General features: G+C 39.7%; 2 protein-coding genes across 3 annotated transcripts; one reads left to right on the top strand and one right to left on the bottom strand.

The window, feature by feature from the left end:
* Positions 1 to 566: 566 nt before the first annotated feature.
* TMEM41B (transmembrane protein 41B) lies at positions 567 to 11,912 on the bottom strand. Of its 2 annotated transcripts, none has more exons than XM_080593354.1 (7): positions 11,686 to 11,912; positions 10,245 to 10,362; positions 8,983 to 9,111; positions 7,408 to 7,501; positions 6,485 to 6,589; positions 4,317 to 4,455; positions 567 to 3,490 (listed from the first exon to the last, which is right to left on the bottom strand). In XM_080593354.1, the coding sequence occupies exons 1-7, from the start codon at positions 11,765 to 11,767 to the stop codon at positions 3,321 to 3,323; spliced, it is 837 nt and encodes a 278-aa protein (XP_080449480.1). In that variant the 5' UTR covers positions 11,768 to 11,912; the 3' UTR covers positions 567 to 3,320. The 2 variants fall into 2 exon arrangements, with proteins under 2 accessions (XP_080449480.1, XP_080449481.1); XM_080593355.1 differs by having other exon boundaries at positions 11,103 to 11,887.
* Positions 11,766 to 23,661, top strand: LOC308196558 (uncharacterized protein; the record flags this gene model as incomplete). Its single annotated transcript, XM_080595694.1, has 5 exons — positions 11,766 to 11,792; positions 11,887 to 12,342; positions 13,007 to 13,070; positions 22,159 to 22,200; positions 23,315 to 23,661. 5 exons carry the CDS (start codon positions 11,766 to 11,768, stop codon positions 23,332 to 23,334), a joined length of 609 nt encoding a protein of 202 aa, XP_080451820.1. The 3' UTR covers positions 23,335 to 23,661.
* Between the last annotated feature and the right edge of the window lie 488 nt (positions 23,662 to 24,149).

Raw genomic sequence — 24,149 nt, 5'->3', positions numbered from 1 at the left:
GGTGATAATGGAGAATAGGTCACCTTCCTCTCCACTCCCCCTCATGAGGAAGCTGTAGACTGCGATGAGGTCCCCCCTCTGCCTCCTCTTCTCCAGGCTGAACAGGCCCAGTGACCTTAGCCGCTCCTCCTATGTCTTCCCCTCATATTTTTTAAGTATTTTTTTAAAATTAATTTTATTTAATTTATTTTTATTTAACTTTTACTTCTTTTGTCTCAACCTTTTGGCAAGCTTTCAACATCAACATTGTGTACAGTGCAAAAACAAGAAATCCATAAAGCAGACAAAGGAAGCAGATGAACGAAGCTGTAGCAACTTCACCTTGTGAGTCTTCCATCAAGAATTCATGTCGGAAAAAGCAAAATATGTAAGACTTTCTATCTGAGAACATGAAATGAGCTATGTCACTTGCCTTCCAGTGCAAAGTATAAAACCTAATTTTGTATATATATAAAAGTATAAAAAAAGATTACTGTTGTACATGATAAAGAAATAACTTCGAGACAGCAGGAAGTCTAACTAGATGTTCTGAAATAAAGGTACAAACAGAACAAATCTCACCCACAGATGATCATCAGTTCAGTTTAATTTTTATAGTCATTAAAAAAATACCACTTCAGAACTCATCATAACTGAATCAAAAATTAGGCTTAGGAGGAAGTTCGGCATACTTCATTGTACTCAAAATACAACGTTTCACATTTCGTATAATAGCTTTACTATGAAATGGCAAGAGGCATTTATTAATGGTGTCATGCAGGTATCGTTTACAAAAAGTTCTAGAAGATAACCAGGTCACCTAACTGCCTTTTTTTTTTTTTTGTAGTTAAACTATACCTTCCTGATTTCCAAGTGTGCTTCATGGTAGACACTGCTTTTCTAGCAGAAATGTACGGCTATCTCTTGGAGCACTGGCTGGATTCCCATAAAAAGCAAGCTACCGTCTTATTCCACAGCACAGCACTTTTTGCTTTTCCACAAGACCTTCTTTATACTTTAAAACCCTCAGAAGTAGTCCTCATGGGATAAGGAATTGCCTGAGGCCATTGACAGCTGAAGATAAAAATGGAAGGGATAAGTTAAAAAATGCTAACTTGCTGCAAAAGGAAATAACCTTATTTTCAACCTTTTTAAGGTTTTTAAGGCTTTTAGCCACTGTGATGGGAACTTAGTCTACAGCTGAAACAGGTTTTTCAGTATCATAGCCTGATCCCATCTACATAGTGAAATATAACTCAGTGAAAGTGCCAAGTGACAGCATGATTCATATGAAATTGAAATGGAGTTCACTCCTCCTTTAGTGTCAAGGTTCCACCAAAACATTGGTTTTGTACAACGTAGAAGGAATTTTACAACAGCATGTTATTGACCAAAGATAGAGATTATTTTTGAGACAAGCCACTGGGTAATAATAAGTATATAACTTATTCTGAGTTAATCTACATGGAAAATTAACTATGCAGAAGAATAGGCTGTAAACCTACAGCTATTTCACACTCAATATTCCAGTGGACACTCAGCTCACAATAGCTACCACTTACTATGGAGCAAATCCTCTAGGTAGATGAGCACTGAGATTAGAATTGCAGCAATGAAAAGTCACTATTCAGGTTTTAATGCCAATAAAGTACACTTTTAGACTCAAATCTAAATAGAAAACATTCCCTAAATGTAAATGCTTACAACAAATTTGTAAACAGAAGTGAAATGAGTTCCTTTACCTACATAAAAATACCATTTACTGTGTAACCCAGACTTAAATAAAAGACCAAAATAGTTCATCGATAATATTTACTATATATTTACATGTAATACTGCAATAAACTGGAGTCAATTAACATTATGTTACAAAAAAGAACAAAACTTTTTAGAAGGTACCAGTACCTTTCACATTATCACATTCATGGAACTGTTCTCTTACATCTCAAATGATCTACCATGATGAGTTAACATGGGGATATAGACAAGTAAACCCTTGAACTGGAGCATATGCTAACATGTCAGTTCCCATTTCAGCAAGGTGCTTCAGGAGCATAAAATTAAAGCCTATAAGCAGCACTAGTTTCAGTAGGATAAACTTAAACATGCACCCAAATTCCTTGCTGATCAGGACCTCTTTTTATGGGACTCCACTGACAGTAATACAGACTACAACAGTTATAACTGTACAAGGGCAGGTATCACATACCTCATTTATTGGCTATATATAAGCAGGCTTTTACTTAAAGGTGAATCATAGCTGGTTGTCCATTGCCAGTTACTGACTTACCAGAAAATTGAATCATCCCTTTAATTTTAGATACATTCACATAAACTTCTGTTGCATGATGCTTTGAACAGTATTTGGATTCAGTTCTTTTGCAAGAAGTGCACCAATTAATGTACCTGACACTTCTTCTAGCCAATCGAGCTGCAATGAAAAATTGTATACTCTTTGCATATTGCTTTAGAAATTTTTATAGTACACTGAAGTTATACGTTTTTAAATCGCTCCAGAAATTAAAGTTTTATATATGATCACTTTCTTAAATTCACAGGGTAAATGTATGCAAGTAAAATATTGGCAAAATAATCAACATAAAAAAATAATAGAATTTCAGCATCAGCTAGCCACAATAAGAAGTCTAACCTGCTCTACCAGAGCAAACTTTTACAGAATAAGTTAGAATGATCTGACACTTTGCCTTTGTTAATCCAGTTAGTAAAGCAGATGTAGGTTCAAGTATTTAAGTCCACACAACAGTAATATCAGTAAACAATCAAGATGAGTGTATTTTTGTAGTTAAAGTACTACTCAGAAAACAAATTCGCTTCTGAATGAGCACCGTTATTATATTATGCTATAATTTTGGAACCCCAAAAGACAAGAAAGACTGTTGATGAGAATTGTGCTCAGACCAGATCCCATGCAAGTCTACAGAGATGTACAGTATGTTACAGAAATCAGACTGAAAAAATAAGGGTTGTTTTTTTTTTTTTTTGCAAGTATTAGAAAGCATTATTTGTAGTTTATGTCTATGTTACATTTTTTGCTCTGCATATAATCAAAGCAAAACATAACATCTGTGTTTTCACTTGCCTCATCCCGAGGGCCGCACATACACCCCAAAGCAAAACACTGATGATTTGGTTATAAAACTACGTAGTACATTTCTGAACACAGTTCCTTCAGTTGCAGGTCACGTGTTCATTTAACAACATTCTTACCCATTACAAGCCTCCCCTTTAATTGCTTAAGATCCAATAGAAAAGCAAATATACAAACATCAGAAGTGCCAATCCTGAGATGAAACATGGGAAGTCCTGGTCCAGTTTGATCCTTATTCAAACTTCTGTTTCAGTTTCTTCTGGAAGAGAGCTGGTAGGATGGAGAGGATGGCTAGAATCATGAGAACAAAAACAGAGTTCCAGGAAACAGCTTCCCCTGCTGTTGTAAGTTGGTATAGTGTTGTTCCTGCCTTAATGGCTACAAAAGATGGCGGTGCCACACCTGGAGGGGGTAGTAGAAGGGTAGAACAAGAAATTTAAGAAAAAGCAATTTCTTGGTGTAAACAAAACCAAGAAAATTCCTAACTCAGTTGTCCAGCTCTTAACACCAAAGCCTCAGAATTTGTTGCCTGTATTTTCTTTTTAAGACACAGGTACAGATACAAAATTCGAAAACAAAATCCCATTATCAGAACTGTTTATGCTACTTTTAATGCTGCTTAATACTAATACAAGCACAGGAAACTAAAAAAACCTCTGTGATCTAGGTTGTGCAGATAGCAAGTTGTCTCTACAAACTGATTTTATTTAGGTTCGTAACAGAAGCTTATACATTGTCTCCTAAACCAATTGAAAATATTTGCAAAAATAACCAAAATACAAGGTTAAGACGTTTAGCACTACAGTAGTTATGAATTCACTCCTAGGAAGATATATTGTAATAAAATGGATGGGAAGAGGAGGAACAATCCTTCAGATCAAAGTCACATGTTCTCGCATGACTATGCTGAACTCAAAATAGAAGTCTATAGTAGTTCACAGAAGTATAACCATGGAGTGGAGCAACAGAAGTTACTTGTAAAGTGTTCATACAAGGTATGTTTCCTTATAGCCTGTGTTACCACTCTTCCAGTGCATCATAATAATCCTGAAGACTGAAGTCTTTTAATGCTAAAAGCTGGACACATCAAAAAAAGTACAGACAATACTCTTGTGTAATCTTTCAGCTGTCCAGTAGGTGGTGATCACCACTGGACAACGCATAAAGAAAAGCAAATAATGCCACTTCTGGCTACCCCAAACCGCAGTTCACTATTCAGAATTCTTACCTAGAAAGGTGCCAATGAAAAATACTTTTAATGGCACATTTATTACAGGAGATGTTATATTGATGAACCAATTTGGAAGAAATGGTGTTATTCTCAAAAATATTATGTAGTTAATGAGGTGTTCTCTGTGTCGTTCAACCTGTGCAAAAAAAAAAAGTCAGTAAAACCCCTGCCTTCAAAATAAGCAATGATTTTACTACAAGTGATTCGTGAGGTTTTTTTTTAAATCCATCTTTTGTAGAAATTTAAAAGTTGCAAACAAATCAATTAAATGATGACTCAAGGAAGAGAAGAAGAGTCATCAATGAATCACTGTTACATAGCATTGAAGTTAGTCTGGAAATACCAGCCTATGGTAGAGCACTAATACGACTCAATCAGGTAACAAGTAGGCCTGCTGCTATGCTGAACTAACCCTAGCATTAGCTCCGTCACCTCTAACTGTAGTCCAGCCAACACTACCAGCTTGTCATCCTATTCCTAAAGCTATCAAACATGAAACACAGCTATATTCGTAGCTTGGAATCTTACCCTGGTCATGGCTCTGAAGTTCATCAGGGAGCTACTGCCAACACAGTCTTAAAACCTATCTGCACCTACTTTGTAATGTCTAGCATAAACATCATAAAGGAGCAGCCACATTAGTCCAAACTTGATTTGCAGTCAATTATATTCTCAAGTCTAGCTCAGCTCCTTACACTACAACATCAAAGCCTCTTCTGCTCCCACACTGGCTTTAGAACACTAGCCCTTTCAAACATCCATAACCTCAAAGCAAGTTTTAAGGGTAGCAGAGCATCCCACCATCTCTGCTCTATCCTAGCATGCCTTCACAAAGTCTAAGCCTAAACATGGCCACATGGCCCCAGACAGTTGAAACTAAACCACACCTGATTGTAAATCCATCTAAAATCAGGTGCAGCAACTTACCCTAGACACAACCCTGTTTCTTCCACAGCTTGAATTGCATTATTGCAGTCAGTCCTGCTATTGTTCAGCAATACTTCGGTTCTGGTGTTCGGTCTTATTTTTTTTTTAATTAAATCATAATGAAGGACTAATGCTTAATCAACGATTAATTCTGCATATGTCTCAAAGTGCCAAAATGGTATAGTCTACCTAACCTGGAAACAGTGAGATATGAACCACACATGCAATTATGTAATTTTAAAGTCACATAGCCAGTTCTGCCAGTGGAAATAGTTACTATTTCCCACTTAGGGAATAGTCTGAAGATTATACTGTGCTTCTAATACTTATTTGGTACAAGACTCAAAACACTGCTTAATGAAATTGACTGTGTAGGTTGCAGCTCTGCATCTTAGTGAGGAACAAGTCTAAATATTTTTGAATCAAAAAAATCTTGAACGGAGAACAGAGCAGTAAGTTATGGTTCATACTTGCCAAAAAGATCTGTTTGAAAATGGTTAAGAGCATCAAACAAAAAACAAGGGGTCAAATACTGATCATGCTAGGATTTTGTGTAGCAAAATCTGAAGTTTAATCAGATAATTAGCTTACCAAATTTCTGTTATCAGATACTGTCTCTTGACCTAAAGGAAATTGAGCTTGTACAAAAATCAAGCAGCTTGTACGGGATACTTCTCTATATACCACAAAAATGGTGAATTTCAAAAATTGATAGAAAGTTACCATGTAAGCATATAGTAAGAACACAAAGAGACCCTTTAAACCAGGACGAAAGCAATACCCTTTTTGTATGAAGGGATATGCTGCTACTGCTCTTAAACACTAAAGTGACAAACTTAGGAATTACCCTAACCACAATAAAAAATAAAAATTTTACAATCACATCTACAACTATATATTTTCCACCCTACTGAAAAAAAACAAAAGAGGTTTCATTAGTTCTGATGCTCAGGGAGCTATTACTTCAAATCAAAACTAGATAGGCTTCCTACTGCCATTAGCTAAACCAGAGGGGTTATCAGTGACAAACTCTTGCTAGTTGAAGAGAGCTTCCTCACAGGAAATAGCACAATCAGGAACAGTCTATCGTTTAAAAACATTCAAAAAGTAACTACACACTATCAGAAAGGACTCAGAATCCTTTCTTTGTGACTAGATTTATGAGCACAATCCCCCCTAGTTTTCCATCCTATTCCACTATATATTTTCTATAAATTTCAACTTCTTTAGAAACTTACCTGTTCTGACCACTTAACTGCTTTTTCTGTTAAGTATTTGTATACAACAGGCCGTCCCACTAAGTATGAAAGCATATAGCAGAACGAAGCTCCAAGTCCTGAGCACTGAAAAAGCAGAAAAACACTAATTAATATTAGCCTTATATCCCTACAATTACACTGACTGGATAGAGGCTGCTTCTGTGCAGTCCTCCATTAAGGAGGAAGAACTTCCTGTACCCATTCCTTAAAAACTTTGTCGACACTAACCGGTTCCTTTACTTCCAAAGCATTTAGGTCAATATTAACACAAAGTAGACAATGTTGATTACTTGTCAGTTAACAGTGAGAGTCTCTGCACTTTTAAGATTCTGAACAGTGAAACCTTTGCAAATAAGAGGCACAATGACATTTGAAAAATTCAAACTTGAAAAATCATCACCTTAGCCCTCTATACCTACTGAATTATCTAGTCCTTAAGTACTAAAGCTCACTATGACTGCATCTTTTGAAGTTTCTTGATAACATACACTTCGAAAGTTAAGCTTCTCAAGTATGTAAACCATTTTAAAAAAGGATGTGTTTTGCAGCGCACTAGAATGCATTACTTATGTTCCAAGATTAATATCAGGTTCTGATGGATGCTGAACAAGTCTGAAGTGAAGGCAACTCTCCAGCTGACTAACACCCAGATGCCTCCATTTTTAAGAAAACTTGGAAAACAGTTTAGTTGTTTGGACCATCATCCACAAAACTCACTGTAGCGTTGGATAACACCCTTCTCACAACACAGTTGAATGAGAACTCATTTATTCCTTGGAGAATAAAGCATTCCCTTATTTCACTCAGCCTGTGATCATTTCAAACAGAAAGCTGTTTAAATGTTTGGTTCTGTTCCAAATGAATAAAAATACATGTCTTCACCAATTATTTTCCATACTTACCAGACAAACAAGAAATAACGCCAGCGGAAAGGGATAAAGAAACCCTGACAGGATACTGAGAAATATAGACCCAGGGATAGCAAATGTTTGCAAGCTGGATGCATCTTCGTTAAAGAAGTTTTCTTGTTTGTTTGTTTTTGTTTTTTTTTAAAGCTACCCAGTTTTTAATCTAATAAGCAGTCAGCATACGTAATACAATTTGGAAAAGCATAAACAAATAGGCATGGCCTCAAAAGATCTTTACATCAAAATACTTGTGCAGAGTAGCACAAACAGCCCAAGCACAGAGAAACAAGGGGTAGATACATTGTTGACAGATATAAAAATAAGTCACTAATTAAAAGATGTATTATGTTTTCCCTTCATCTCTGTGCTACCTTTGACATTGTAGCTTTATGGCATTACAGGAAATACAGTTCTTATCTGACACTTAACTAGAAATAAGCAGACTTCAGTCACTCTGAAAAGTTCACAGAAACCTCTAGTGATTATGAATTTCATGGAACTGATTGAAATACTAAAAAGCCAAACAATCATCCTTTATATCAAGTTCATTACAGAAAACAGAGCTTTTTGCAAGCGCCAAGGTTCTAAGATAACTATACAATACTTGTCAAGTAATCAGTCTGCTGCTGAGACAGTAAATGTCATCATATCAGCTGATGCAGTAGTTCAATAAAAATGCCGATTCTGTTCTACTTCGTTTATATATTAACTAACATTTTAGTTTTCTTCAAATATAATCTATCATTTGTGAACTACTCTTGTGAGAATATGCTAAAAGATAATTACTAATGGCACTTTCAGCATTAATTTTTCTCTGGGTTTTGAGAACCCTACTGCATTAAACAATGAAATAGACCTCCTATAACTTTCAAGAGGCTGAAAAGCTTTATTAACCTGTTAAGTGTTCCAGTTAAGAGTGTTTAATGATTAACACATTCAGCACTCAAGGAAAAAAAAGTTAACATAGAACACAGGCAGCCTTTGTGTCTCCCTAGGCATAAAGTACTTCAAAAGCCTAGCTCTCTAAAATACAAGAGGGTTTTTTTTTTTTTTTTTGAAAATGGGCACTGCAGAGATGAAAGGCTTAAAATGTTTTCCTTGAGAAATGATGTAAGGACTTCCATAAGTGACTTATAAAACACTTTTAGATGTCTCAGGAAGACTATTGTGATAGTTTGTTTTCCTTTAGAATCAGCAGTCATTTTTATCTGGGAATTTAGTTTGCACTTAACTATCGTAATGCTAAAATAAGTCTAATATGGACATTAAAATATTGTCCACAGTAGATAGTAGCTGAAGCTGCAAGACAATCTTAGACAACATTTACTACTATATAGGCATGCAATTCAATTTCTCTGTACTTAGTCCTTCCTTACAATCCAAAAAAGCATACTGAAACATTTCAACAACAAAAAACTTTTCTTAAGTTCTAAAACACGTATCTTATAAACACACCTTGGTATCTTACCCCTCTCCATCCCAGATCAATAAATTATTATGTTTGCATTTTTCTTTTCTTTTTCATAGAAAAGAAGTCAGCAAAGGCTTCTCATATCAGAAAAAGGATACAAAACATACGTGGCAAAGTAAGCTACTAATACTTGAACATAAAATGTGTCCTTATATTTAGACAGGACTTTTCCTAAGGCTTTTGCATCATCCATGTCTCTAGGAACCTTTATACATTTTCCTTCTTCTCTGCAAAAAGAAGAGAAAGCATGGTAGGAGATGTAAATAAACAGTACAGTAAAATTAATTGCTGAATATACAGATAATTAGATACACTAGATCACTGAACTACAACGTCTGCAAACAAATCACATCACTATTTTGTGGTAAAATTCTAAGACAAACCTTGGTAATATTTATACTTCTTTGAAATAGAAAAATCCTCAATTTTAGATATTAGCAAGCTATTTTTTTTTCCTATTCATTACAATAACCAGCTTCATTTCTAGGATTTTTTCTTCTTCTCAAGTTAAGATCAAAAAGAAACAATTACTCAAACCAAACCTTTGGCAACTGAACAACAGCCAACGTTTCAACCAAAACTAACTGTAACTGCCTTATGCTAGGGTCACAACATTCAAAGTGCAGCAACACTTCAAATGCAGTGGAGTTTCACCTCACAGACATACAAAGCTTTAAGAGCAAAATCTTATGTCACACCTTAATCTGGTGCAACCCTGGGCAGCACAGTTGAGTGTCCTCTCTTCCTCTGTATCAGACTTAGTGACTGGACAGTTGCAAACTGAACTTGTTGAGCAAGTTAATCACACAGAAAATTTATTACTAAAAGAAAAAAAGAAAGTTGTAAGACAAGCAGGCTTGCATCTTGTCAAACTATTTATGTTCCCAACATGAGTACTAGGTGCAACAAAAAGAAGAAAGAGTACACGAACCTTGAGTATGAAGGAAGAAGGACGTCGCCTTTTTATGGCGGCCTGCAGTTACAGTGGTGCACAAGGAATTTTAAAACAAACCTAGCCCTAACCAAGCATGCTTTGGCTCTCAACTGAGGATGGTTAAGAACATAGCTACCATTGCTAAGGCGACAACAGGTAACTTTTTAAGACGTGAGAACTCAACTGTGCAACAGAAACCCTAGGTCAAGCACAACTTCAGTGTTTAAACAGATCCTACTAGTTAGTATGCATTTCAGTAATACCTTTTGTGTTGTGACATTCGAGATTATACACTCAAAACAGCTTTTCCTCTTTAAATAAGGTTACATCTATAATTAACTTACATCAGTTCAAAATTCACTTAACCCCACGTAGCCTCCTCTGCAAGTTGATATTGAATGAAAAGCAAACAAATTACATACTTACTCGCTAAGTTGTGGGAAATTTTTATATACCAGAAACATAAGAAAAGCAGCCGATGTGAAGATGGACACTAAAATAAGAAGAGACGTTCGAGCTGATCCACCTTCTGCCTGAGCTTTCCCTGAAATTAAACACAACCAAAATTAACAAAAACCCCAACAACTTATCAGAATTCAAGGTTACACTTTGAAGGAATGTTAAGGAAATCTCCACAGAGATCTCATCTTCCCACAAACGCTTTCAGTAACATACATAAAACACTGCTTACATTCCCTGAAGTCGTCCAAATAAATCTGAGGTTCTTACAATGGCAAACATCCCACAGAAATCGATTTCTGTGACTGCTAATAACTTAAGCCTTAGTTAGATAAATTGGCAGAGAACAAGTTACTGTAAAACAAATTAAGCCACACATTTTTAATTTTTGCCACGAAGTCTCCTGACAGTCAGTTAGGAGTTAGTAACTTAAAGTTAAGTCTTCAGTATATGCAACACAACTCCAAAACACGCTCATTAACAGTTTGTTTTGTCTGTTGTTTTCCTAAGAATGAACACCAGGCACAGCAACTAGCCAACTAGGTTAGAAACACTCATCAGGAGAAAACGTACAAGAACACATGCCCACAATAGCCTGGGATATAAAGATCACAGTTCTCAGACATACGAATTACACCTATTTTACACTCTAAAACACACATATCCAAGGTATCTTTTCTTAAGCTTATAATAGTCTAAGTTCTGGTGTAAAGAACATAACGTGAGTACAATAAACGACACAACTGCATTTTAGGCCTCTTCTATACTTCGTATTTTTGCCCATATGACCGTATCTATGTAATGCTCTGATCGGCATAGCAGTACCTGCCCATACAACGAGTTGTGCATAGAAGTAAGCAGTAAGATCGCTCTCTGCGCCCGCACTGGGCCGTGCACGTATGCGGGCACTGTCTCCTCAGGCACCGCCAGGCCGGCACCACCTCACGGCGCGCGGCTGCCGCCCGAAGCGCACGGGGCGGCGCTCCCATTCGCAGATGCCCGTGGCCTGACCGCCGTGCCACGGAGCGCGCTGAGCCCGGGGCACCGTTGCGAAACCCGGCGGAGGGATGACGAAACGCGGGGCGGCAGCGGGCCGGCGGCACGGAGCCGTGAGGCGGCCCTGAGCCTTACCGCGGCGGTGCCTCGGCGCCGGGGGCTTTAACACCGGCTTCTCCTCACGGGAGGGGAAAAAGAAGGACGAGGAAGCGAGCCGCAGCACGCCGCGCTCTGTGCTGCTCTCAGGGCCGGGGGTGCAGTGCAGCGCCCAGCCCGGCCGTGCCTGCCCCCGGCGGGGGCTGCAGCCCCGCCTCAGCCCCTCAGCGGCCCCTCCCGCCCGCCGGCTGCCTGCGGGGTCGGCCGCTGACAGCGGGAAGGACGAGGCGCCCCCGCGCCCCTCTCCCCCCGGCACCTTCTAGAAGCTGCCGCTGGTGCCTGGCGCTCTCCGCCGCCGCTCGGCAGGGCCCTCGCTCGACCGCCCTCCGCTGCGCCATGGCCCCGCGCCGCCCGCCGCCAACCGTGCCCCGCTCAGGCCGCGCCGAGACCCGACGCGGATGGGAGAGAAGCGGGGAGGCGGCCTCAGCGCCACGCAGCGCATGCGCCACTTCGCCAGGGGCGTGCGGCTGCACTCTGCTATGCGGGCGGGGCGGGGCGGGGCAATACGGTAGTGCCGCGCTGCCGCTCCGTGCGGGTGCGCGCGGTAACGTGGGTAAATACGGTAGGGGCGGGGGGGAGCTCCGGCCCCGCCCGCGACGGCAGCGGCGCGAGAGGAGCCCGCGGGCGGCCGTTGGGCTGCGGGGGGAGCCGCGCAGCGAGGGCTGCGAGGGGCGGGGGGACGCGGAGCGGCGTCATTCGGCAGCCGGGGTTGACGCGAGGCGGTTGGCGCCTCTCCTTTGGAGAAGAGGGCTGGCTGGCTGACATCCCCCCAACTGCGGGAGGCTGGCGGCCGGCAGCCGGCTTCACACCGAAGCCGGACTCTGGCCCCGAAGCACCTATTGCCTCACCCGGCCCTTTGGCAGCGGAGCGCCTCTTAACCTTTCAACTCTCCGTGCCAGCCGCAGGCGTTGCAGTAAGCGTTCTCCGGAGAGAACACCGCGAAACTGCTCAGGCAGCACGCGTTGTGTAAGCTCTTGGGCAGGCCTGTTGGCTGAGGGAGAGAGAGTGTGTCACCCTCTCTCCCCTTTCCAGATGTACTCGTAAATCTGTAGCCCTTCATCTGGGTCTTCTTCCTGGAAGGGAAGCTCTTGTGAGAGAACTAGGCATCGCTCAAAGATTTTAACTCCTGGCTGCCATCAACTTTATGCCGTATCTAAACCTATCTTGTAAACTTCCTTGTATAGGAAACAAATTAGTAATTTTATAGATCATAAGAAGTTCCTCACTGAGTTGAAATTCCTCAGTGAGGAACGTGCAGCTCAGGGTACAGCAGACCTGCAAAAAGGTTTTGCTTTGTTAACGTTTGTACAGAACACACTTGTAGAACAGTGTAAGTCACTACCAGCAGTTAATAGCCTAATATGCCATTACGCAAGTACAGGCCCTGCCAAATTCAGTGGGAGAAAATAATGCAAACCATAAATTGTCATCAGGTTCCAAACAAAGCTTTGAATCATGATTAGATTCCACATGAATCTTTAATTTACTTGGATTTTCTTACATTTAGAATCTGTTTATTTCAAATTATTTCATTAAATCTTGTAAATCACTTTTAATATTTTTATTTGGTATTTCAGAAATGCTGGTGCCCGGAGGAGCCAGTCAGGACTATGGACTTGTTGCTGTGGACATTGGTTCCAGGTGACAGAATCCTTTGTTCTTCCAAACCATTACACTAGAATATTGTACATACTAGTGAGATGGGAATTGCTGACACCATAGCAGATAGCTGTTTCCCCATATTGTGTTCGTCATGTCTCTGTGATTATTCCATTGCTTCTGGGACTCCAGGTAAAGTGATCCAAATAGCAGGACTTCTTCCTTAGCTGGATGACTTCTGACATAATGTTAAATTGATATTAAGCTGAACAGTATTGGAAGTAAAATTATAAATCACATTTTCACTGTACAAAAAAATTTCTACCAAGTCATCCTGAAACAGAGGAGAAAAAGCTTGTACTGGAAGATTTAAATAAAATGCATACTACAGTTTAAAATCTGTAGAGCAGATTCTAAATGCTGCCAGGCTGGCCTTTATTTCCTTTTGGTACAATGGATTGTACCACAGGGCATGAATCAGTGTGGAATGGTGGTTGTTCAGTAATCACTCAGAGCCAAGGAGTCAGGCAGAGCCTGCTTCAGTAGATACCTGACTTCTCACTGATCTCTGGTTTGTACTGCATAGCCTCTGTTACCTAAATGCAGGTAACCTAACAACACAAATTAGGCAAACATCTGACTCTTGCTAAAGTCTCCTGTAGTCCCCACTATTCCAGACAGCACTGTAAGACACGCAACAAATGATTACAGCAATACAAATTCGCTCCGTGTCTCCCCTTCTATTCAGTACAAGTGCACAGCCTGCGGATGGTTCCCAAGGCACTGATTCTGCAGTAAGCTCCCAGCGCTACCCTATATAATTACAAATAGAGAAAAGAAGATAACTACTCAGCTCCGTGTTATGGAGCTCCAGCTCTCTGAATTGCTGCCAGTGTGAAATCTAAGGATTAATTAACTTAATCACTTTGAAGTTAAAATATACTACATACGTGATATTTGTTAACTAGATTATCAGAAGACTCTTAGACTGTCTGTTCTATGTTCTTTTTGGTTCCCCTCAGGGAATACTGCTGTTCAGAAAATTTTGTTTGTTTTATAAAACTTTGAAACTGTCAGTGGTATTTAGTATCTTCTGACCATTTAAACAGTCACCTCCAAAGACATCCATACCTTAGAAATATCAGCAGAACCTCTGTGTTCGCTCACAAGAAAAGTGACATGTCTGGGGAACGTCCCTTAGGACTCTGTAAATAAAATAACTCAGAACCTATATTTAAAAAGTTAATTTAAATTTGTTTACTGGAAAGAAAACTATGACTGAAAAATACCACCATAAGCTGTATTCTTAAGGGTTCAGAAGGGAAAGAGTTTTGGTAACTTGGAACTCAGTGAGTGATCAAGGAAACTTTCAACACATGGTTGAGATCAGCTGTGCTGGAAACAGCTTCGTTCCACAGAGTACTGGGAATGATAACTGTGTACTGAAAATAGATTTACTCTCTTCATGTATAAAGTATCACCTATATATAACTTCATAAAGAGTCTAAAATCTCCTCTGTCTTTGGAGCTTCTTTCTAAATCCCTCCTGATAAGGAACATATACTGCACAATACATTGTTCGGCAGAGAAAGAATGATAGAAGTGCTCTGATCTCCAGTTAGATTTGCCCAGTGGCTTTGCCAGTGGGAGCAGCACTCTCTGTTCTTAGAGGCTATAGACAGAATTGTGCAATTATCTACAAGCTTTGTATGAATCAATTTTTGAAAAATATACCTTAAACACGGAATATAAGACTTCTTTCAGAATCACAGAATCATCTAGGTTGGAAGAGACCTCCAAGATCACCTAGTCCAACCTCTGCCCTAACACTAACAAGACCTCCACTAAACCATATCACTAAGCTCTACATCTAAATGTCTCTTAAAGACCTCCAGGCATGGTGACTCAACCACTTCCCTGGGCAGCCCATTCCAATGCCTAACAACCCTTTCAGTAAAGAAGTTCTTCCTAACATCCAACCTAAACCTCCCCTGGCACAACTTTCGCCCATTCCCCCTCGTCCTGTCACCAGGCACGTGGGAGAATAGACCAACCCCCACCTTGCTACAGCCTCCTTTAAGGTACCTATAGAGAGCAATGAGGTCTCCCCTGAGCCTCCTCTTCTCCAGGCTGAACAACCCCAGCTCCCTCAGCCGCTCCTCGTAAGACTTGTTCTCCAGACCCCTCACCAGCTTCGTTGCCCTTCTCTGGACTCTCTTGAGCACCTCGATGTCCTTCTTGTAGGGAGGGGCCCCAAACTGAACACAGTACTCGAGGTGCGGCCTCACCAGAGCCGAGTACAGGGGGACAATCACTTCCCTAGCCCTGCTGGCCACACTGTTTGTTACGCAGGCCAGGATGCTGTTGGCCTTCTTGGCCACCTGAGCACACTGCTGGCTCATACTCAGCCGACTATCAACCAGTACTCCCAGGTCCTTCTCGGCCAGGCAGCTTTCCAACCGCTCGTCTCCCAGCCTGTAGCGCTGCTTGGGGTTGTTACGCCCCAGATGCAGGACCCGGCACTTGGCCTTGTTGAACTTCATGCAGTTGACCTCAGCCCATCGGTCCAGCCTATCCAGATCCTCCTGCAGAGCCTTCCTGCCCTCGAGCAGATCGACACACACACCTAACTTGGTGTCATCTGCAAACTTACTGAGGGTGCACTCGATCCAGATGATCCATCCAGGTCATCGATAAAGATATTAAAGAGAACTGGCCCCAGTACTGAGCCCTGGGGGACTCCACTAGTGACCGGCCTCCAGCTGGATTTAACAATCGTATCTGAACCAAAAGGAAAAATGCTTTTCTGACCTGCTGGAAAGAACCAAAATACATTTGACAATCGCTAGAGTGGTAACTAAGTGGTCAGCTATATGAAGTCACTTCCTTCTGTGGGTGGTTGGATGGAACATTTTATTTTTATCAAATTGAAAGAGCTGTCTTCCCACAGCACAAAAAAACTTGTATTTGCTTCTTTTTAGATTCACGCCTGGATAGACTGATGGAGCACGTGTCACATGGCTGAATCATTGACACTGCCAATGCTTTGTAGACTGAGTCATGCTGATTTTCAGCAAGGGGAACGAGGAAGAGAGACTGAGAGTGATCCTACTCCTGAGAGCATTTGGCTGAAAACTAAGAGTTTAAACTTCAGAATAATGTAGCTGACTTTGCTTTAAATAGAACAGGGAGCTACTTTGCTGGCATCTCAGAGAGGCAGTAGCAAAATGAAGCTGCAACAACCTGAAAGGCAGAAGACCTCAGAGCTTGCGTCAGTGCCTGAGACCATTCCCAGGGCAAAGCCGGAAGTTTCCGAGCACTCACTACATTGTCTCTGGAGGGCTTTAGGCCTGGTATGGCTCAGTGATGGTGCTGAGTTGTCTGTCAGCTTGGGGGTGGGGGGTGGGGGGTTGGTTGCTGAGGTGACTGATTTCCCAAATACAAAACTGGCTTGGAAGCAAGAGGGGAAAGTGAAAATCCAACAGGAATCCCAATCAAGAGAAAGCAGGTAGCTTGAACCAGTTTAGACGGGAGGGTGGCCAGAGGCCCTGCTCTTGGAGCACAGATGTGCAAAGAAGCACCTGACAGTCATTCTGAGATAGCTACAGGAGATCTGTAGTATAGCAGTAAATACGCACAATACCCAGAAATGTGGGATATGATTGCCTATTCAAAAGTTTCGAAAAAATCTATATCAGCAGATCTAATTTATGTCAACAAAAATGTAAATTAAGATGTAAATTTAAGACCTCTGCCTACCTTAACAAAGATTTACAGCCCTATGAAACCTATACCTGGGATGAAAATGTTAACCACGCTGTAATTCCCCAAGTCATGCATATGCTCTTATTGTTTTACAGGAAGGTCCTTCCTCAGCTTAATTTATATCACTTGGGAAGGAAATCAAGATAACAAAACTGTGTATACGATTGTGCTGATGTAACAAATAGACAAATCCTAAGTACACATGGTCTTTTTACCACCTTTCACTGATTTGTTTAAAGATATTATAAAAATAATTTATGAACATTGTTCCAAGAAGTTGACTTTAATGTAATTAAAGCACATCTAACTTCATTTATCTATATGGATGCAGTGTTCATATATAAACTAGTTTTAACAGAGTTAAGTATTTGTAAAGGAGTCCACTTTTCCTCAGTTCTCTTAACTATGGTTTTGCAGGAGTACAATAAAAAATGCTTGGAGTACTGTGTAGATTAAGCAGTATCTATCAGAAATTAAACCTCTGATATTTATGTGATCATGATTATATCCAAATTACACTTTAAATCAAATAAACCCTTTGCATGGAATGGGGTTTGTGTATTTTGATGAGCTTATACCTCATATTTTTGTTAGTTATAGTAAAAACCTTGAGGATGTAACTGGTGAATAAGCATCTGCATGGAAGGCAAGTTAGGATGGAATGTGCTGATAAAAGTGAATAGAAAAATGTCACCAAGTGAGATGCATAGAAATAAGCACTTATTTGTAGTTGGTTGTGCTGGTTGTGTGCATGAAGGATTAGAAATATCTTGGCACCAGAGCACGTGTCACCAATATCTTGGCACCAGAGCCACAGGTAATGAAAGCTTTTGTTTGTAAAAGTCAGTGCTCAAGGACAAAAGATGAAAACCAAATTAAACAGCAAGCGAGAGCCAACTTAAAAGAATTAGATTGTTTTGAGTCTGAACTCGGGAATCATAACCATTTGGATTGTTTTCTCTCCTGGTAGTTTCTTTATACGAAGGTATGTTTGTTAACTCCTATTGTACATTTTATGTACATACTGTATCTATGTACATACAAATGTACAAAATACACCTTTTAAGTCAGACAATTTCCATTTTTAGTAGTGTGTATGTATCTTATTGCTGCTCAATTAATTAGAAACAGTAAAATAGATAGCTATGATGTTTCTATCCCAAAAGTTAAAAATAAAGGCCAGATTCTCCTTTCTGATGCAGCTTTTGCTCCTCTTAAATAGTTCAGAGATCACCTTAAATAGCTTGCTACATTTTTTTCCCCACCACATTCTCCCATGGTGTATATGAAACAGGGAAAGAAGCTTTTCTGGTTAGTCTGCTCATATCCTGTAGTCGAATTCTCCTGATCTGGCCTGTAAGGCTCTTCCAGTAACTAATTATTCATTACGACTGGGCTGATAACCACACAACAGTGAACGAATGCATAACTATTTGCAACCACACACAGAGTTAGTTTTTAAGAAATATATACCAGGTCATCATTAAACCAGTATTCCGCAACAGAAAATAATTAAAATTCAGGGCAACATCAAAGGGGCAGAATGTCAAAATCGAAACATTTTAGAAAAGCTGCTAACATTCTGAGAAATTAATTGCTATATGTGTTTTCCTATGGGAAATTATTAAATTAATTGAAAAAGCTATAATATGACTGATAATACTTACTATCATGATAAATGAGCATCACAGAGTCAGTTGTTAATCAGAATTAGAGATTAAATGGGGATGGGCTCATAAGTATAGACTGTTTTCACCTAAGGCAGTTCTTTGAAAGAAACCTCTTCATTTTAATCTTGAACATTATGCACCCAGTCCTAGACATGTTTCCTGTTGAATGGCTTGGCTGAACGCAGAAAGTCAGATCTACAAATGTCTGTGATGAGGAAATTCACACGCTTTTTCTACCGCACACAACAGTAGGTCCTTTTTGCCCATACACAGACAACAGAATTAGCTTTTAGGCCCACTTCCCTCAACAGAATTGGCTAAAACCAATGACTGCAGAAAATAAATGTCAGATGCTTGTATAAAACTTACTATTAATTAATATTATTTAAGAATTTCTAAATAAGCAAGGCTAGTAGAGAAAAAAATGAATGCATAGGAAGGTTGATAAGGGGTTTTATAAGAACTAAAAAAAGCTGGTATGTTATTATTCTGTAGTAATCCTTATTGTAGCTGAACCAGCATGTTTGCCTTTTATGTAGAATTACTTGCTGTACTGGTGATACAATTTAATGCAAATACTTTAATAAGCTTTCAGCTTGATTTAGCTGTAGCAATTCCTTATTTTATCATGTCACCCCAGCAGAAATATGAATCCAAATTCATTTCACATTCTGAAGAAATTTTCACATGCATTTCACATTCTGGTCAGGAAAGGCCAGGGGTTGAACAGCAGAATCCTGGCCAGCTGGAACCAAGGTGTATGAGGAGTGCTCAAGGAGGAAGCTGACATAGCTCTTATTATCCCGAGAACATGATGGTGGCCTGCATGCACCATTCACATGCCTTCAGAAAGTGAAATGAAGGGCAAGTTTTCCACTATGTTACTTCATAAAACACGTGGAAAAGTTATAGAGACTTGTGCAGCCAAAGACACGGGTACTGGCAATACAGTTCTTGTGTTTCCACACACACTCCCTACTTTGCTGTTGCAGCTACCGGAATTAGCATGCAGGAATCCTGAGGTGTGTTTGTCCCAAACGCCATGCTAACAGCTAATTTTAATCTAGCTGTGGGCTACCAAGATCCTGGAAGCCACTGGAGTATGAATTTCTGGGTCAGCTCTGTACTAAGCTAGCCTCAGGTAACGATAATACATCTGGGCTGCTGCTCATGCAGAAGCTAAGATAAAGCTATGTGTCCTTTGTGTTCGTATGTCACACGCAGATACCCAGCCACAGTATGCACGCACCCCAGCTCACCCACCTATTATTCCATATGCAGTTATTGGTGCAGCAATGGTGCCGGTCATCAAGATACGCATACACATGCCCACAGGTAGAGTATAAAGTTGAATTATAACATTTTCATCTCTAGTTTTAGCATCCGTCTTTTTTTAACAACTTACTTACAAAATAGGTTCTGTGTTTACCCTTCCTCAATAATATTAAGCCTTTTGGTAAAGAAGAAAATACTAGTACTTAAAACAATATAGCCCAACAGAAAACATACACATTCCATTTAGATATCGATACCAAATTGTAAAGACTTGCAAAGAATAAACACGATGAGTGACCTAAACAAAAGTGCTAATCAGTGATTCAACAATTTAGAAAAGATAATACCTAAAACACAAGCAAAAGAAGGAAATTAAAAGAAATTGGCCTTATAACTAAAAATTGTATTTTTAATACACTAAAATTCTGATACTTATCTTTGCTGTATCTAGGAAGTATACCTTTCATATATCTCCACACCTTTCAACCCCTATATTGTTGTGGGTTTTTTTCCTCCTTTTAACATAAGCAGCTATCGAAGGTTTAGGATCTTTAGAGCTATTTCTAATAGAAAATTTAGTGAAGGAGTAATGTGCTTCATGAAATCCTATTTATTTATAAAATACATATCAAAAGTTGTGCTTTGCTTAGTGTAGCAGGAATCAAATAGAAAGGGTAGTATGTTTCTTTTAGTACTTGTAGGTACTATTTCCAGCTTGTCTTCTGCTCACAAACTCTGTATCCAATCTTAGTTTTATTCCTAATCAGCTCTAAGTGCTTCCCTGCTGATCTCTGGATATTTCTTTGATGCCTTTTTATGCTTCCCCTCAAACACAGAACTCAACAAGCAGCAGTATCCTTTATTTGCAGTCCCACCCAAAGAAATGCACTTGGTCATGTAGTTCTGATTCTTCACCTGCCCTGCATGGGATCTGTGGTTTTAATGCAGTTCTGGTTAATTCAGCTGTATGTTCCACAAAGGAACAGAACTAGATTTACATATTTTTTTTTTCTGCCTGAAAAGTTTCTATCTATCTGCTTCCTCTGCATTATGCAGAAATCTCATAACTGTAGTCTCCATTTACTTTACTTTTCTAGAAGAAAAAATGTTTATATATCGAATGGGGAAAGGAACAGAAAAAGTACCAGTGCTGCTGATGATATCAGTGCTGCCGATGACATCAGTGCTGCTCACCATCTGTGGAAAACTGCATAGTCTGAATATCTACTGACAATTTAAGGTGCTTCAGAATACTGAGCTTCCAATGCACTGACCTGGCTTGTGGTGTCACCTCACAGTAGCATTAGGAATTGATGGTCAAGGCAGGCACACCTGGCTGCCTGGACTTGAGAAACTCTTCATGGGCAATTACATCTGCCACCAAGGAGCCATACTGGCATGCTTCGAAATACTGATGTGTTTTGGAGCGAACAGCCTAGAATTACACAGACCAGAATGAGTTAATATGCTGAATATTATGTTACTAGATTACTAAAATTATTAATGAGTGTATGTTGTTCTCTGCAAATGAAAAGCTTCTCCTAAGTGCTGAGAATTTATTCAGGGTGCATTTTTAATATAATAAAATCCTAGTCCTGTTTTACTCTACTCATTGTTACTTGATCAATTTTAATGGAATGAATATGATTATAAAGATTAAAATTTATTTAAACAGGACTAACTTGAACTCTGTCTTATTAAACAGGAAGGAATACACTTCGATAAATGTACATATAGCTTACATAAGCTTCAGTTGAACATATATTACTAACAGTACCACTAAAGTTATAGCTTAAATGTACTTTTTTACTCTTAGAGAACTGCAGATTTATTTTGCCTGTCCCCTGGCTGAACATCTTTAGTTATTTCTGAGCAATTTCAGTTGATCGCTGTGCCTTAGATGTAAAAGCTGCAATAGTAAGATTATTTTCAAAATTAGCTTCCACTTGAACACTAATAAATCATAGATGAAAATCCCCTATCCTTAGATTTTCTAGAAATTTGTTTCCTCAAAATTTAAAGTCTGCATTACAATTCAACCTACAAGTGTCCATTTTAGGCACAATCATAAGAAGATTAGTTGAGCTTGGAGTCCTGCTTAAGGGACAGGAAGGAAAGGACATACTCGTTTTCTTGCAAAAATAAAATAAAACTAAGCACATAATGCCTTCAAAGAAAAAGCATTCCTGGAGAGCACTGTGATCACAGTCATTCTGAAGACCCATTATGTTGACGTGCAACAATTCTGTGATCTTCGGTATGTGTTCTCACTTCAAAATAACACAGTACAGTCCATTTAATGCATTTCTAACTTCTGTGGTTTTGGAACTGAATTAAAAACATGAAAGGAGCATAAACTGTTAGTGCCATCTTACCAGCTTTCATGGACAGTGGTTACTAACTCTTGTTCTTCTCCACAGGGAGAAGAACACAGATCCACAGATCCACCATTCTGCAGCTTTGTGAGTACGGCATTTTCCCTAGTGGCCATGAAATTCATTTTTTTTATCCAGAATTTACCATTCTCTGAGTCTGATGTTCCATTTTCTGTGTGTGTGCGCCATTGAGGCTTATTTGAAACTGCCTCTTGCTGTTTCATTTTCCTTGCATGAAGAAAAGGAAATTTTCTCTTGGGGGTAGAGTTAGAGAGCTGGAAGGGACTCCATCTTGCAATGAGGGGAAGCTAAAAGCAAAAATGCATATACAAATATAAAGGTACAGGCTGAAAATAGTGCATGAGGTAGGAGGAGATAAACTGCTGTAGCTATAGACACTTTCGTTCCATTGCCCCACTGCACAGAGCCTCATGTAGGTTCCGTCTGGGTTAGCTAGACTTCCACACTGTGGAAACTGAGCTTTTGGGTACAGAAACATCCACCTTGAAAGCAAACACCAAAATACCACAAATGTCCATGCAGTTTATGATCACATCATCTAGTCCAACATCCTGTACAGTACTGGCAATTCAAGTTTATTCACATACTTTTGATTAAAGCCCTAATCCCATTGGTTTGACTGAAGTACAGCTTGTGTTTTTAGTAAAACATACCTTCCAGAATGGCATCCAGTCTCAGTCAGAAGACACTGAGAGATGGGATAATGATTACTGCCACAGGGAACTTGTTTCAGAGAGTCTCTTGTTTCATCCATTAGATACTTGATCCTATTGCATCTTTGTTCACTGAAGAGCTGTGCAATACATACAGCACTTTCTTCCTGAGGAGATACTGTCACTCTTTTCCCCACCTTGCTGCCCAGAGTCAACTGTTAAGAGTTCATGATGGAGTCCTGTACCTTTGAGGGAAATTTATTAAAAAAAAAAAAAGCCACTGTTAGAAGCCCGTTTTTTCTGAACTCAGAAGAATCAAATAAGGACTGAATCTTGTTTTCAGCCTCTGTCCCCCGGGAAACCTGTTTGAATATACGTTTTAACATCTGCTCAAGCCTTACCATCTGGATGGAGCGGGTGGGGGCAGATTGTTATTTGGGGAAGGTGCGGGGTGTAGTAATATTGAGCTCATGGCTACATAAAGGAGCTTAGTGTCTTCTTTACATCCACCCTGAACAAAACTTCAGTGAGTTTGCCTTGGGGGTGAAGCCAACACCCAGCTGCCTAAAGGAGATTGAAGGGAGCTGCGCAACCACACGAATGGCACGCCATGGCATTCTGCTCTCCCAGCTGGAGCTGACCTCGGAGCAGGGACTTTGGAAGGAACCTCCCTTACGCTGCCCACCACATCTCTGCTTTGTTTAATCATTACAGTAGTGACTGGCATACAGTAATTAAGACTCCTCAACTTTTGTCTTAAACCTAACTTTGACATTTCAAATATGTCTCTGTTTTCTTCAGCTCATATTATTTTAACGGGTATTTGATGTAATCCAGTTTGTAAATACTTAACAAATATAAATACTTGAACTAATCTCTGGCAACATAGCATCCATTGCTTCAGCACCAGAGGAATGGGTACATTGCTTCCCTACTCCCCTGTTTGAGACCTCTGCTTACAACTTGAAGATTGTTCTAAGTCTTTTGCCGTAATGTCCTGCTGGGAGCTCCCATCAACTTGTATGCTCACAGCATCACTGACAATACTTTCAGACATCAGAAACTTGCCTGCATTTTCTGTTTCTAAATGTATAACTTAACATTTGGCTACATCAAAATGCATCTTTGTTGTTCAGGTTACCAGCTTGTCCCATCCACATTGGATTGCTTTGCTGATCTCGTGGCATCCTCATAACGTGATCTGCTGTGATTTTATAGTTGTTTCAAAACAATTATGTTTTAAAGTATTAAATAGCAAAGAGTCAGCTAGTGGTACTAGTAGAAATTCAATAGAAACTGGTCCAATCACTTTTCACTTATCTCCTTTTTGAGAACTGTAAGTTAGCCTGTTCTCAATCCATT

The sequence above is a fragment of the Anser brachyrhynchus genome (genome assembly GCF_964034855.1).
Source record: "Anser brachyrhynchus genome assembly, chromosome: 5".
NCBI classification, from domain to species: Eukaryota; Metazoa; Chordata; class Aves; order Anseriformes; family Anatidae; genus Anser; species Anser brachyrhynchus.
The sequence above is the reverse complement of the archived record's forward strand: the minus strand, read 5'-3'. Positions and strand labels throughout refer to the sequence as shown.